At 40.9% G+C, this 17,871-nt stretch overlaps 1 protein-coding gene across 2 annotated transcripts in view; it reads left to right on the top strand.

Annotated features, from left to right (window-relative positions):
- Positions 1–709: 709 nt before the first annotated feature.
- The window catches only part of aga (aspartylglucosaminidase), a 63,021-nt gene continuing 45,859 nt past the window's right edge, over positions 710–17,871 (top strand). For both annotated transcript variants that reach the window (XR_008810581.1, XM_056284386.1), the window contains exons 1-3: positions 710–970; positions 6,512–6,665; positions 8,448–8,560. Coding sequence is in view for 1 of the 2 variants with exons in the window: in XM_056284386.1 (XP_056140361.1) it covers positions 871–970; positions 6,512–6,665; positions 8,448–8,560 (367 nt within the window). In the remaining variant the exon portion in view is untranslated. The remainder of the gene's footprint in view (positions 971–6,511; positions 6,666–8,447; positions 8,561–17,871) is intronic.

Raw genomic sequence — 17,871 nt, 5'->3', positions numbered from 1 at the left:
ACGATGTGCATGTGGCCACACAGCAAGCTCATGATATTGACCTCATTCATTCCTAAAGGGGCTTATTCAGAAATGCTCTTGACAAGCGTACAGTACGCTGAGGAAAATGAGTTGTCCGATCAGTCCACGGACATTATGGACAAAAGGGAAACGATGACAGTTTAATACTATGCCGAACAACACCTGACGTCACCCGTCAGTTAATGCGGACATAACACGCAGAACCGCCGCAGAACAAGCAAAGCGCTCTGCCAACGGCGCAGCAACTGCTCCGGAGAACGCGCTCAGCGGAAACCAGCCGGTTCACTTCCGCCGGGCGTAAAGCTGTACTGTCCCTTTAAGCAGCGGCCCGTCGGTCACATGACACAACACGGAAGGACGCATCCGTCCGTCCGTCCGTGTGTGTGTGTGTGTGTGTGTAGTGTAGAAGCGTGTCGAGTCAGACGCACTGTGGCCGGTCCGGAGCAGCCAGCCCGCCAGCCAGCCAGCCAGCCAGCCAGCCAGCCAGCCCGCCAGCCAGCCCGCCAGCCAGCCCGCCAGCCAGCCAGCCCGCCAGCCAGCCCGCCAGCCAGCCCGCCAGCCAGCCAGCCAGCCAGCCAGCCAGCCAGCCCGCCAGCCAGCCAGCCCGCCAGCCAGCCAGCCAGCCCGCCCGCCAGCCCGCCAGCCAGCCAGCCCGCCAGCCCGCCAGCCAGCCCGCCAGCCCGCCAGCCAGCCCGCCCGCCAGCCAGCCCGCCCGCCAGCCCGCCCGCCAGCCAGCCCGCCAGCCCGCCAGCCCCTGAGCGTTGTCTACTTTGGAAAAGTTGTGTTTCCACGGCAGGAATGTGAAGGCAGTTCACCGGAGTGCGTCGTGGGTCCGTAGCGCCAAGCAACATGCTCACATGGCTCGTTGTCCTTCTGCTCTGTGCGCCGGGACACGCGTCGCTGCCCCTGGTCATCAACACCTGGGCCTTCCGGGACGCAGCGGCCGCAGGTGAGCTGCTGCTTCATACCGACGTCTCTTCATTTAGCACGCGGCCCTGACACGCGAGGAACAACCGACGGTCGCGTGCAGCAACCTCGAGCTGACGTGCCTGAGCACCCTGTTCCTAAATGTAGAGGAAATACACGTGTTCTGTAATAGGAATCACAGAAATACAACCAACAGTTAAGAGTAACGTCGTGTTGGCAAGGTTTTTATTTTCTTATTGATCTGTTGGTGCAATATGACAACAAGTACTCTTATGTCGTTGGTGCCATATATATATATATATATATATATATATATATATATATATATATATATATATATATGTATGTAGTGTGTGTGTGTGTGTGTGTGTGTGTGTGTGTGTGTGTGTGTGTGTCTTCCTCAAGCTCGGGACCTCTACCAGAGGTCTGGGAGTTTGAGGGTTCTGCACAGTATCTCAGCTGTTCCTAGGACCACACTCTTCTGGACAGAGACCTCAGATGTTGCTCCTGGAATCTGCTGGAGCCCCTCTCCCAGTTTGGGGGTCACAGCCCCTAGTGCTCCTGTTACCACTGGGACTACTGTGGACTTACCCTTCCACATCTGATCTGGTTCTTCCCTCAGCCCTTGGTATGTCTCTAGCTTGTCATGCTCTTTCTTCCTGATGTTGCTGTTGCTCAGGATCGCTACATGGATCACTACTGCTGTCTTCTGTTCCTTGTTGACCTCCACAATGTCTGGTTGGTTAGCCAGCACCTGCTTGTCAGTCTGGACCTTGAAGTCCCACAGGATCTTAGCTCTGCCATTCTCAACCACCTTTGGTGGTGTCTCCCATTTGGACTTGGGGACTTCCAGTCTGTATTCAGTACAGATGTTCCTGTACACTATCCCAGCCACTTGGTTATGCCTTTCAGTGTACACTTTCCCAGCTAGCATTTTACACCCTGTTGCTAAGTGCTGGACTGTCTCATGGCCATCTTTGCACAGCCTGCATCTTGAGCCCTGCCTCAACCGATCTGGTCCTGAGTGCCTGTTCTTGTGCTGCTATGATCAGAGCCTCTGTGCTGTCCTTCAGTCCAGCCTTTTCTTTCCACTGGTAGGATTTCTCGATATCAGCTATGTCCTCTATCTGTCGGTGGTACATCCCATGGAGGGGCTTGATTTTCCATGATACCTCCTCTTCTTCTTCCTCCCCACTCTGTTTTCTGCTGCCTGAGGTACTCACTCAGCAGTTCATCCTCGGGGGCCTTCCTCCTGATGTACTCATGGATGTTCCTTGTTTCATCCTGGATAGTGGCCTTGACACTCATTAACCCTCGGCCCCCATCTGTTAATTTATCTTACAGTCTCAGGCTGCCGGACTTCATGTGGTACCCTCCGTGCATCGTGAGGAGTTTCCCTGTCCTGCTATCTGTGGCCTTTATCTCTCTCTCTCTCTCTCTCTCTCTCTCTCTCTCTCTCTCTCTCTCTCTCTCTCTCTCTCTCTCTCTCTCTCGCTCTCGCTCTCTCTCGCTATAATGTGGCCTTTATCTCCTCCTTTATACATATAAAATATTTTATATACTATATATAAATATATCGTGTATTATAAATATAAAAAATATATTAATTTTATACATTAATTAAATATATTAAACATATTAATTTAAATATTAATTAAATATATTATAAACAGTGTAGCGTGCACGGATAAGTAGACACATTAGCCCTTGGCTAAGGGGTCGGACCCTTTAGTCGAGTAGTTAACGTTGTTGCCTGCGGTGCGGGAGATACGGGTTCGCGTCCTGGCTGTGGTGGTCCCGGGCTGCCCCCCGGAATTCGCTACCTTGGTGTCAGAAGTGGGATGGCATATCAGCTCCCTATGCCCTCACACCTCTGGGCACACGCGCTTCTGATGGCCTCACGGTCTCACCGTCCCACTTCTGACACCAATGAAGCGTTTCGATCCATAACGAGGCTCAGAGACACGACGTCAGGTCAATCGCTGAGTTTTATTGCCCTTTTTTATGACACCCATGACTCGAACTAGCTGCTCGCCGCGCAGACCGAAACATCTCGATGCCAGCTCCCGCTCAAAGACCACCCCCAAAAAGCCCACCTCCATTCGTTGCTAGGTTACCAAATCCTGATATGCTACAATATTAAAAAAATATAAATATAACTTTGTTAAAAGTTTGCTCAGCAAATAAGGAGCAAAATAATCCAGCTGATGATTGTGATTATGGCACGAAACAGGCTTGTCCTGTCTCAAAGAGAATTTATCCTTGACTAACTGGACAATATATATATATATATATATATATATATATATATATATATATATATATATATATATATATATATATATATATATGTATGTATGTGTATGTATGTATGTATGTATGTATGTATATGTATGTATGTATGTATGTATGTATGTATGTATGTATGTATGTATGTATATATTGGATAGTGATATGTGGTGAGGTTATTGACATTTAACTTTGACTGTGAAGCCCTTCGGGAGCACTTTGTGATTTGATACAAATAAATGTGTCCAAGTTCAGCTCATCAGAGGTCCTTGCATTACTGCAGCCTTGTAGTTCTGAGTGATCACAGCTGCTTTATTATGGCTGATAACGTCAAGATAGGAAATGTAAAAGGCAGAGCTCCTGAAGGGGTAGAGAACCCGAGATACCTCAGAGTAATTCTACTTATGCCGGGGGCAGTGTAAAAGTAAAGATTGTGAGTACTGCCGTTGATCAGTGTCTGCGAACAACGTCTTTGCTTTTGCTGCTTGGACAAGCAGCTGAGAGTAGTTGGGTTAATGTCCTCTGAAAGACTGCTGCCATTCCCCTCTGAAAATGAGAGACATGATGCTGAATTTCTAAGAGTAATTAATTCCACCTTGAGGCCAGAATAGTTACCCCATACGGCTCAAACTTGAACAGACCTGATAATAGACATGCTGGTTGCTGTCCTCAGCAGACTGTTAATGGAAACCGCCGTCTGAAGATGGACTGTGACTCCAGAATGTCATCTCCGATATTAGTTACAAGCCAATGATAGTATCACAAGTTAATTAGTAATAGGGACCAGTCACCACATGGTGGTCAGTATACTTTATCTGTAATATGTAAGGATCAGCCTTGTGGACTATTTAATCTTCAAATGACTTGGCACATATGATGCAGAGGTCCACAGACGCTAGTCGTTGTATTAAGTCACTACTGATCAGAATTTGGCTTACATATATTACTATTCAAATAAATATCGCCATCAAGATTAATTTAAATACATGTTATATGGAAATTATAAACTCGTTATTCAGCACCTTGGATGTATGACTGCATATTTTTCACCCCCTTTTTCACCCCACTTGTACTTGGCCAATTACCCCACTCTTCCGAGCCGTCCCGGTCGCTGCTCCACCCCCTGTGCCAATCTGGGGAGGGCTGCAGAGGGCTACATGTGGAGTCACCAGCCACTTCTTTTCACCTGACAGTGAGGAGTTTCACCAGGGGGACGTAGCGCATGGGAGGATCACGCTATTCCTCCCAGTTCCCCCTCCCCCCTGAACAGGGAACCCGACCGACCAGAGGAGGCGCTAGTGCAGCAACCAGGACACACATCCACATCTGGCTTCCCACACACAGACACAGACAATTGTGTCTGTAGGGACGCCCGACCAAGCTGGCGATAACACAGGGATTCAAACCGGCGATCCCTGTGTTGGTAGGCAATGGAATAGACCGCTACGCTACCCGGACGCCCCCTATGACTGCGTATTTTAAACAATTATGAATGTGTGCTTCTTGTGGTCTTACAACTTGGGGCGGACAGATTATTTCATTTGCATTGACTTTGTTAAATGTGATGATAGATGTGTCATAGCTGAGTGTGTTACAACTGTCAGACCGTCAGCATTTATCACAGTAATCTGCTACTGTATCACAGTAATCTGGTACTGTATCACAGTAATCTGGTACTGCATCACAGTAATCTGCTACTGTATCACAGTAATCTGCTACTGCATCACAGTAATCTGCTACTGTATCACAGTAATCTGGTACTGTATCACAGTAATCTGCTACTGTATCACAGTAATCTGGTACTGTATCACAGTAATCTGCTACTGTATCACAGTAATCTGGTACTGTATCACAGTAATCTGCTACTGTATCACAGTAATCTGCTACTGTATCACAGTAATCTGCTACTGCCAGCGTCCACCCATGCAGCTGGGATTGTAGGCTATGACCTAATAAGATTGAAAAGATGGAACGGTGAGCTGCAGGTGAAGAATATTGATGTTGACTGAACAATATGACTCGTCAGTCATGGCACAATATTACATCATACCAGCTATGGGCACAATTTATCAGAGTATTAAGTCATACTGGTACTGGCACAACGCATCAGAATATTACATCATACCGGCTACGGGCACAACGCATCAGAGTATTACATCATACCGGCTACGGGCACAATTTATCAGAGTATTACATCATACCGGCTACGGGCACAACGCATCAGAGTATTACATCATACCGGCTACAGGCACAACGCATCAGAGTATTACATCATACCGGCTACGGGCACAACGCATCAGAATATTACATCATACCGGCTACGGGCACAACGCATCAGAATATTACATCATACCGGCTACGGGCACAATTTATCAGAGTATTACATCATACCGGCTACGGGCACAACGCATCAGAGTATTACATCATACCGGCTACGGGCACAACGCATCAGAATATTACATCATACCGGCTACGGGCACAATTTATCAGAGTATTACATCATACCGGCTACGGGCACAACGCATCAGAGTATTACATCATACCGGCTACGGGCACAACGCATCAGAGTATTACATCATACCGGCTACGGGCACAATTTATCAGAGTATTACATCATACCGGCTACGGGCACAACGCATCAGAATATTACATCATACCGGCTACGGGCACAATTTATCAGAGTATTACATCATACCGGCTACGGGCACAACGCATCAGAATATTACATCATACCGGCTACGGGCACAACGCATCAGAGTATTACATCATACCGGCTACGGGCACAACGCATCAGAATATTACATCATACCGGCTACGGGCACAACGCATCAGAATATTACATCATACCGGCTACGGGCACAACGCATCAGAGTATTACATCATACCGGCTACGGGCACAATTTATCAGAGTATTAAGTCATACTGGTACTGGCACAATGCATCAGCCATCAGCTGGCTGGCAGCAGGACTTTTTTCCCCGTGGGTATGAAAATGTTCCTGTTTTCTTGTCAGTGCCATATGTCTCCTGTGACTACCCTACTGTACTGACATACTCTTGTTACTACCCTGTTGTACCAGCTTACTCCTGTTTTACTACCATGTATATTATACAGACTGATTTTTCTGCTGTAAAACAGTGTGCATCCTGCCCAGATGACTTCCTAGTATGTGCAGACTTACTTCGCTGTCAGTAAACCTTTGGTTGAATGGTGTGTCAGTACTGTGGTGTGTACTATCAGTTCTGCTCATGTGTGTGCATGTGTCCCGTCTGCAGCGTGGCGTGCCCTTCAGGCTGGTGGCGGCGTGCTGGATGCGGTGGAGATCGGCTGTGCCCGGTGTGAAGCGGAGCAGTGTGACGGCAGTGTGGGGTTTGGTGGGAGCCCAGATGAGACTGGAGAGACCACTTTGGACGCCATGATTATGAATGGGTAAAGCCTCATCCAAACACAGATGGACAGATAACGTTAGAGATGACAAGCCACGGTGCTGCCAGCATGTGGTCATATGCAGACAGCATGGTGAAGGAGCACTGGAGACGAACAAAAAATAGAATTACAAATAAGTATGTTCTGAAAAGCTTACATTAGTTCATATATTGCCATTTCAGAGGAAATAGAAACATACTAAAAATATGAATTCTGTAACAGTGACTAACTCACATGCTCAGAAGTAAATCAGAGGTAGTTTTAACGTGCTGCACAGTGCACGTGTAAATACATCTCTGTGCCAGTAGGTTATATCTGCAGGACTCTTATCTCCTCTATCTGGAATTACAAATTCTGTTTCTGGGCGGCACGCTGGCGCACGGGTAGCACGGTCGCCTCATAGCAAGAAGGCCCCCCTGGGTTCGAGCCCCGGGGTAGTCCAACCTTGGCGGGTCGTCCTCTGTGTGGAGTTTGCATGTTCTCCCCGTGTCTGTGTGGGTTTCCTCCGGGGGCTCCGGTTTCCTCCCACAGCCCAAACACATGTAGGTCAGCTGACTCAAAGACATGTAGGTCAGGTGACTCAAAGACATGTAGGTCAGGTGACTCAAAGACATGTAGGTCAGGTGACTCAAAGACATGTAGGTCAGGTGACTCAAAGACATGTAGGTCAGGTGACTCACCGTATTACATTTTCCCTAGGTGTGAATGTGTGTGTGTGTGTGGTTTGTTAAAGCATGTTAAAGTACTTGGGTGTCTTTCTCCACCACACACATAAATGAGTGTCAGCAGACATGATGCAGAGTGTCTGACATGCAGAGACAAACATTTACACGTGTCTGGTAGCATAATTCACAGCTTCTCTTTCCTTGCTGCTTTCTTTTCCGTCACTCACACACTGACAACCTAAACTCCATTATAAACACAGTGGCTCTTCTCTTTGAATATGCTCTCTGGACGGTATAGCATCTGTCCTCCACACATGTCCAAGCCATCTCAGTCTTGTCTCTCTTGCTTTGTCTCCAAACCGTCCAGCTTGAGCGGTCCCTCTAATATACTCCTTCCTAATCCTGTCCTTCTTCATCACTCCCAGTGAAAATCGTATCATCTTCATCTCTGCCACCTCCAGCTCCTCCTCCTGTCTTTTCATCAGTGCCACTGTCTCCAAACCATACAACATAGCTGGTCTCACCACCATCTTGTAAACCTTCCCTTTAACTCTTGCTGGTACCCTTCTGTCACACATCACTCCTGACACTCTTCTCCACCCACTCCACCCTGCCCGCACTCTCTTCTTCACCTCTCTCCTGCACTCCTCGTTACTTTGGACAGTTGACCCCAAGTATTTAAACTCATACACCTTCATCACCTCCACTCCTTGCATCCTCATCATTCCACTGTCCTCCCTCTCATTCACACATAGGTATTCCGTCTTGCTCCTACTGACTTTCATTCCTCTTCTCTCCAGTGCATACCTCCACCTCTCCAGGCTCTCCTCCACCTGCACCCTACTCTCACTACACATCACAATGTCATCTGTGAACATCATAGTCCACGGAGACTGCTGCCTGATCTCATCCGTATTATATAGATATTTCTATGTAATGATTCCTAATGTTTGTCTGCGGGTCAGATTCCTGTTTTGTTTTGTTGGGTTTTTTTTACTCTTATCAGCCAAGAATTTTTATTTAGGTGAAAGTCTTCAGGGTGGTTTTCATTCATTTGACCTGGATCTGCTCTTGTCCCGTGACCCCGGGAGTTTTATCATGTTGTGTTCTCTGTCAATAGTAACACCATGGAGGTGGGGGCTGTGGCCGACCTGAGAAAAGTGAAGAACGCCATCGGAGTTGCCAGAGCCGTGATGGAGCGCACCGATCACACACTCCTGGTGGGGGAGTCCGGTATGACCGGGACAATGTCCATGTAACAATTATGGATGTACACCATTATTTTTTCACTGCTGATACCAGTTCTGAGTATGAATACTTAAGTAACAGCAAATACCAAGTACCCACCCAGTCCAGTACTTTGTACTGAACAGTGCAGATTTAGACCATTTGCTTTGGATCAACAGGCAAAATAATGGAGATCGAATCTTTTGCACCGTTAAAGAAATACAGGCTTCTATGTGCCAAAAATGCAATAACTAACGATTTTACTTTTAATTATGACATGTTACTGTGACTTCTGGTACCAGGTTTTACTTTTAATTATGACATATTACTGTGACTTCTGGTACCAGGTTTTACTTTTAATTATGACATATTACTGTGACTTCTGGTACCGGGTTTTACTTTTAATTATGACATATTACTGTGACTTCTGGTACCAAGTTTTACTTTTAATTATGACATATTACTGTGACTTCTGGTACCAGGTTTTACTTTTAATTATGACATATTACTGTGACTTCTGGTACCAGGTTTTACTTTTAATTATGACATATTACTGTGACTTCTGGTACCGGGTTTTACTTTTAATTATGACATATTACTGTGACTTCTGGTACCGGGTTTTACTTTTAATTATGACATGTTACTGTGACTTCTGGTACTGGGTTTTACTTTTAATTATGACATGTTACTCTGACTTCTGGTACCGGGTTTTACTTTTAATTATGACATATTACTGTGACTTCTGGTACCAGGTTTTACTTTTAATTATGACATGTTACTGTGACTTCTGGTACCAGGTTTTACTTTTAATTATGACATATTACTGTGACTTCTGGTACCAGGTTTTACTTTTAATTATGACATGTTACTGTGACTTCTGGTACCAGGTTTTACTTTTAATTATGACATGTTACTGTGACTTCTGGTACCAGGTTTTACTTTTAATTATGACATGTTACTGTGACTTCTGGTACCAGGTTTTACTTTTAATTATGACATATTACTGTGACTTCTGGTACCAGGTTTTACTTTTAATTATGACATGTTACTGTGACTTCTGGTACCAGGTTTTACTTTTAATTATGACATGTTACTGTGACTTCTGGTACCAGGTTTTACTTTTAATTATGACATATTACTGTGACTTCTGGTACCAGGTTTTACTTTTAATTATGACATGTTACTGTGACTTCTGGTACCAGGTTTTACTTTTAATTATGACACGTTACTGTGACTTCTGGTACCAGGTTTTACTTTTAATTATGACATATTACTGTGACTTCTGGTACCGGGTTTTACTTTTAATTATGACATGTTACTGTGACTTCTGGTACCGGGTTTTACTTTTAATTATGACATATTACTGTGACTTCTGGTACCGGGTTTTACTTTTAATTATGACATGTTACTGTGACTTCTGGTACCGGGTTTTACTTTTAATTATGACATGTTACTGTGACTTCTGGTACCGGGTTTTACTTTTAATTATGACATGTTACTCTGACTTCTGGTACCGGGTTTTACTTTTAATTATGACATATTACTGTGACTTCTGGTACCAGGTTTTACTTTTAATTATGACATGTTACTGTGACTTCTGGTACCAGGTTTTACTTTTAATTATGACATATTACTGTGACTTTTGGTACCAGGTTTTACTTTTAATTAGGAAATATTACTGTGACTTCTGGTACCAGGTTTTACTTTTAATTATGACATGTTACTGTGACTTCTGGTACCAGGTTTTACTTTTAATTATGACATATTACTGTGACTTCTGGTACCAGGTTTTACTTTTAATTATGACATGTTACTGTGACTTCTGGTACCAAGTTTTACTTTTAATTATGACATGTTACTGTGACTTCTGGTACCAGGTTTTACTTTTAATTATGACATGTTACTGTGACTTATGGTACCAGGTTTTACTTTTAATTATGACACGTTACTGTGACTTCTGGTACCAAGTTTTAGTTTTAATTATGACACATTACTGTGACTTCTGGTGCCAGGTTTTACTTTAATTATGACATGTTACTGTGACTTCTGGTACCAGGTTTTACTTTTAATTATGACATGTTACTGTGACTTCTGGTACCAGGTTTTACTTTTAATTATGACATATTACTGTGACTTCTGGTACCAGGTTTTACTTTTAATTATGACATGTTACTGTGACTTCTGGTACCAGGTTTTACTTTTAATTATGACACGTTACTGTGACTTCTGGTACCAGGTTTTACTTTTAATTATGACATATTACTGTGACTTCTGGTACCAGGTTTTACTTTTAATTATGACATGTTACTGTGACTTCTGGTACCAGGTTTTACTTTTAATTATGACATATTACTGTGACTTTTGGTACCAGGTTTTACTTTTAATTAGGAAATATTACTGTGACTTCTGGTACCAGGTTTTACTTTTAATTATGACATATTACTGTGACTTTTGGTACCAGGTTTTACTTTTAATTAGGAAATATTACTGTGACTTCTGGTACCAGGTTTTACTTTTAATTATGACATGTTACTGTGACTTCTGGTACCAGGTTTTACTTTTAATTATGACATATTACTGTGACTTCTGGTACCAGGTTTTACTTTTAATTATGACATGTTACTGTGACTTCTGGTACCAAGTTTTACTTTTAATTATGACATGTTACTGTGACTTCTGGTACCGGGTTTTACTTTTAATTATGACATATTACTGTGACTTATGGTACCAGGTTTTACTTTTAATTATGACATATTACTGTGACTTCTGGTACCAAGTTTTAGTTTTAATTATGACATATTACTGTGACTTCTGGTGCCAGGTTTTACTTTAATTATGACATGTTACTGTGACTTATGGTACCAGGTTTTACTTTTAATTATGACACGTTACTGTGACTTCTGGTACCAAGTTTTAGTTTTAATTATGACATATTACTGTGACTTCTGGTGCCAGGTTTTACTTTAATTATGACATGTTACTGTGACTTCTGGTACCAGGTTTTACTTTTAATTATGACATGTTACTGTGACTTCTGGTACCAGGTTTTACTTTTAATTATGACATATTACTGTGACTTCTGGTACCAGGTTTTACTTTTAATTATGACATGTTACTGTGACTTCTGGTACCAGGTTTTACTTTTAATTATGACACGTTACTGTGACTTCTGGTACCAGGTTTTACTTTTAATTATGACATATTACTGTGACTTCTGGTACCGGGTTTTACTTTTAATTATGACATGTTACTGTGACTTCTGGTACCGGGTTTTACTTTTAATTATGACATATTACTGTGACTTCTGGTACCGGGTTTTACTTTTAATTATGACATGTTACTGTGACTTCTGGTACCGGGTTTTACTTTTAATTATGACATGTTACTGTGACTTCTGGTACCGGGTTTTACTTTTAATTATGACATATTACTGTGACTTCTGGTACCGGGTTTTACTTTTAATTATGACATATTACTGTGACTTCTGGTACCAGGTTTTACTTTTAATTATGACATGTTACTGTGACTTCTGGTACCAGGTTTTACTTTTAATTATGACATATTACTGTGACTTTTGGTACCAGGTTTTACTTTTAATTAGGAAATATTACTGTGACTTCTGGTACCAGGTTTTACTTTTAATTATGACATGTTACTGTGACTTCTGGTACCAGGTTTTACTTTTAATTATGACATATTACTGTGACTTCTGGTACCAGGTTTTACTTTTAATTATGACATGTTACTGTGACTTCTGGTACCAAGTTTTACTTTTAATTATGACATATTACTGTGACTTCTGGTACCGGGTTTTAATTTTAAGTATGACATATTACTGTGACTTCTGGTACCAGGTTTTACTTTTAATTATGACATATTACTGTGACTTCTGGTACCGGGTTTTACTTTTAATTATGACATGTTACTGTGACTTCTGGTACCGGGTTTTACTTTTAATTATGACATGTTACTGTGACTTCTGGTACCGGGTTTTACTTTTAATTATGACATATTACTGTGACTTCTGGTACCGGGTTTTACTTTTAATTATGACATATTACTGTGACTTCTGGTACCAGGTTTTACTTTTAATTATGACATGTTACTGTGACTTCTGGTACCAGGTTTTACTTTTAATTATGACATATTACTGTGACTTCTGGTACCAGGTTTTACTTTTAATTATGACATATTACTGTGGCTTCTGGTACCGGGTTTTAATTTTAAGTATGACATATTACTGTGACTTCTGGTACCAGGTTTTACTTTTAATTATGACATATTACTGTGACTTCTGGTACCAGGTTTTACTTTTAATTATGACATGTTACTGTGACTTCTGGTACCAAGTTTTACTTTTAATTATGACACGTTACTGTGACTTCTGGTACCAAGTTTTAGTTTTAATTATGACATATTACTGTGACTTATGGTGCCAGGTTTTACTTTAATTATGACATGTTACTGTGACCTCTGGTACCAGGTTTTACTTTTAATTATGACATATTACTGTGACTTCTGGTACCGGGTTTTACTTTTAATTATGACATGTTACTGTGACTTCTGGTACCGGGTTTTACTTTTAATTATGACATGTTACTGTGACTTCTGGTACCGGGTTTTACTTTTAATTATGATATGTTACTGTGACTTCTGGTACCAAGTGTTACTTTTAATTATGACATGTTACTGTGACTTCTGGTACCAGGTTTTACTTTTAATTATGACATGTTACTGTGACTTCTGGTACCAGGTTTTACTTTTAATTATGACACATTACTGTGACTTCTGGTACCAGGTTTTACTTTTAATTATGACATGTTACTGTGACTTCTGGTACCAGGTTTTACTTTTAATTATGACATGTTACTGTGACTTCTGGTACCAGGTTTTACTTTTAATTATGACATGTTAATGTGACTTCTGGTACCAGGTTTTACTTTTAATTATGACATATTACTGTGACTTCTGGTACCAGGTTTTACTTGTAATTATGATATGTTGCTGTGACTTCTGGTACCAGGTTTTACTTTTAATTATGACATGTTACTGTGACTTCTGGTACCAGGTTTTACTTTTAATTATGATATGTTACTCATGACTTCTGGTACCAGGTTTTACTTTTAATTATGACATATTACTGTGACTTCTGGTACCAGGTTTTACTTTAATTATGACATGTTACTGTGACTTCTGGTACCAGGTTTTACTTTTAATTATGACATGTTACTGTGACTTCTGGTACCAAGTTTTACTTTTAATTATGATATGTTACTGTGACTTCCGGTACCAAGTTTTACTTTTAATTATGACATGTTACTGTGACTTCTGGTACCAGGTTTTACTTTTAATTATGACATATTACTATGACTTCTGGTACCAATTTTTAATTTTAATTATGACATGTTACTGTGACTTCTGGTACCAGGTTTTACTTTTAATTATGATATGTTACTGTGACTTCTGGTACCAAGTCTTACTTTTAATTATGACATGTTACTGTGACTTCTGGTACCAAGTTTTACTTTTGATTATGACATGTTACTCTGACTTATTTTGCCAGGTTTTACTTTTAATTATGACATATTACGATGACTTCTGGTACCAAGTTTTAATTTTAATTATGGCATGTTACTGTGACTTCTGGTGCCAGGTTTTACTTTTAATTATGACATGTTACTGTGACTTCTGGTACCAAGTCTTACTTTTAATTATGACATGTTACTGTGACTTCTGGTACCAAGTTTTACTTTTAATTATGATATGTTACTGTGACTTCTGGTACCAGGTTTTACTTTTAATTATGACATGTTACTGTGACTTGTGGTACCAGGTTTTACTTTTAATTATGACATGTTACTGTGACTTCTGGTACCATGTTTTACTTTTAATTATGACATGTTACTGTGACTTCTGGTACCAGGTTTTACTTTTAATTATGACATGTTACTGTGACTTCTGGTACCAGGTTTTACTTTTAATTATGACACGTTACTGTGACTTCTGGTACCAGGTTTTACTTTTAATTATGACATATTACTGTGACATCTGGTACCAGGTTTTACTTTTAATTATGACATGTTACTCTGACTTCTGGTACCGGGTTTTACTTTTAATTATGACATATTACTGTGACTTCTGGTACCGGGTTTTACTTTTAATTATGACATGTTACTGTGACTTCTGGTACCGGGTTTTACTTTTAATTATGACATGTTACTGTGACTTCTGGTACCGGGTTTTACTTTTAATTATGACATATTACTGTGACTTCTGGTACCGGGTTTTACTTTTAATTATGACATATTACTGTGACTTCTGGTACCAGGTTTTACTTTTAATTATGACATGTTACTGTGACTTCTGGTACCAGGTTTTACTTTTAATTATGACATATTACTGTGACTTTTGGTACCAGGTTTTACTTTTAATTAGGAAATATTACTGTGACTTCTGGTACCAGGTTTTACTTTTAATTATGACATGTTACTGTGACTTCTGGTACCAGGTTTTACTTTTAATTATGACATATTACTGTGACTTCTGGTACCAGGTTTTACTTTTAATTATGACATGTTACTGTGACTTCTGGTACCAAGTTTTACTTTTAATTATGACATATTACTGTGACTTCTGGTACCGGGTTTTAATTTTAAGTATGACATATTACTGTGACTTCTGGTACCAGGTTTTACTTTTAATTATGACATATTACTGTGACTTCTGGTACCGGGTTTTACTTTTAATTATGACATGTTACTGTGACTTCTGGTACCAGGTTTTACTTTTAATTATGACATGTTACTGTGACTTCTGGTACCGGGTTTTACTTTTAATTATGACATATTACTGTGACTTCTGGTACCGGGTTTTACTTTTAATTATGACATATTACTGTGACTTCTGGTACCAGGTTTTACTTTTAATTATGACATGTTACTGTGACTTCTGGTACCAGGTTTTACTTTTAATTATGACATATTACCAGAGGTGGAAAAAGTACAAAAATATTGTACTCAAGTAAAAGTACCAATACTTTGATGAAATATTACTCAAGTAGAAGTAAAAGTACTCATCTGAAAATGTACTCAAGTAAAAGTAAAAAGTAGTTCATTTGAAATGTACTTTAAGTAAAAGTTACTTAGTTACTTTCTTTGTGTGGGGTGTGAGGGTAGTAAAAATAGGACAAGGGGTCAGAAATCCATAACTATTTTGTTTTTAATTAAAGAACAAGTGTAACAAATGTAAGCGCAATAACAACAACTTCACAACAACTGAACTTCTTGTTCAGTTTAAGTAGCATCTTAAAGTTAGTTGAGCTCATCCATTTAGTGGTACAACATTAAACATGCTTACTCTCACGTTTTCTCTGTCTCACTCTCTCTCTCACACGCACACACTCTCCCTCTCTCTCCCTCTCACCCTCTCTCTCTCTCACACACACAGGTAAAAAGTACAAAGTAATGCCCACATGATGACGCTCATAAGTGTTGCTACAAAGTCAAACTGACATAAAGGAGCAGCAATATTCCAGAGGAGACATGCTTGTGTGTGTGTGTGTGTGTGTGTGTGTGTGTGTGTGTGTGTGTGTGTGTGTGTGTGTGTGTGTGTGTGTGTGTTTGTTAACCGTCAGAGAATGAGAATGTGTTAATGCCATCTCCACAGCTGCAAGAGCGCTATAGAGGGCATGTGTGTGTAAGTGCGATAACAACAAAGAATACCTACACAAATGTAAGTGTAATTACAACAACATACATGTCAACACCAACAGCAACAGCTGTTATACTGCAAATCAAGGCCGCTAGTTTTGTGACACCCTGAATCACCTGTAACCTAGTCTACAAACTTCTTGTTCAGTTTAAGCAGCTGCTGATTTTCAAAGTTAATTGAGCTCATCCATTTAGTGGTAAAAAACATTAAACAGGCTTGTGCACGCCTACTTTCTCTCTGTCTCTCTCTCTCTCAGAGAGGTACAAACTACAAAGTAATGTCCACATGATGACGCTCACAAGTGTTACAAAATTAAAGGAACTAACATAAAAGAGCAGCAATATCGGGGGGAATATTGCAAATCAAGGCCACTAGTTTTGTGACACCCTAAATCATCTATAACCTAGTCTACAAACTTCTTGTTCAGTTTAAGCAGCAGCTGATTTTCAAAGTTAGTTGAGCTCATCCTTGCTCGCTTTGCAGTGAACAGTAATCCAGCACAACTGAAAAGCCGTTCGCAGGCAGCTGAAGCAGGCAGGCCAGTGTTGAGTTTCAGAGAGAGTTTTTTTAAATTTGGAAAGGAGTTTAGCAGATCCATATCGTTTGGGATACAGGCTAGGTACCCTTCCATCTCCCCTGTACCTTCTGACCTTCTGGACTTCATTGAGGAGAAGAAATCATCTTCATCTGAGGAATGTTGTCCAACTTGCTCCACTTCCACCTCTGCCATCTGGTCAAGGTGTTCGTCTGACATAAGCCAGACCTGTCGAGTGACAAACAACACATTTCTGACAATTAAGACTTGATTAATTTACCAAGAGTGCACCATAATGCATAATGCCTTATAGCACTGACCACATTGTATTGAGTATAAAACAAAGTAGATCTCCAATACACTGTTGAAAAGCAGTTTATTGTAAGATGCAATCATACCTGTTTCTATGACATCCGGCCTCTCTGTCCAGGTGGTCTTGAACTTCGGTAGAAGTATTGCTGCCGCAATCAGTTCTGGGTCCATCATCATCTCACCAAAACGCTTTTGGACACCATCCTGAATGGCTTTGATGAGTGGTAGACACATCTTGGATGAGGTCTCCTGCCTTTTGAGTTTTGCTTGTAGCTGACATATCACTGGAAGAAGCCACCCTAAGTGTGTGTTGGTCTCTGACTGAAGTATGTTCAAGGCCTTTACAAGAGGTTTCATCACCGAGCAGTAATCAGTCAGGAAAGCAATTTCTGCTTGAGTCAGCCTGGCATAAATAGAATACAAAGAATTGACAGGAAATCAAGCAGGAAAAGTTAAGTTTCAAGTATGTAAACACACATTCACACTTTCATACTGTTGAAATGCAAATTAAAACTTACGTTTTCAATTTGAATTCTTCACAAATATTCCTGATTGCCTCCTCCCCTTTCTCTTGTATGATCCGTATGATTCTCTCCACAGCCAAGAATGTTGAATTCCACCGCGTTTGATTTGGTCGGATGAGCTGGAGTCGGCAATGATCTTCCACAACTTCTGCTGCCATGTATGAACGACCCGTATTGTTCCACATGGCTTGACATTTCCCAAAGGCTGCACGTGATAGTCTCTTGTATGTGTCCAT

Source organism: Lampris incognitus, chromosome 1 (genome assembly GCF_029633865.1).
Source record: "Lampris incognitus isolate fLamInc1 chromosome 1, fLamInc1.hap2, whole genome shotgun sequence".
NCBI classification, from domain to species: Eukaryota; Metazoa; Chordata; class Actinopteri; order Lampriformes; family Lampridae; genus Lampris; species Lampris incognitus.
Note: the sequence above shows the minus strand (reverse complement) of the source record. Positions and strands in the feature narration are given on the sequence as shown.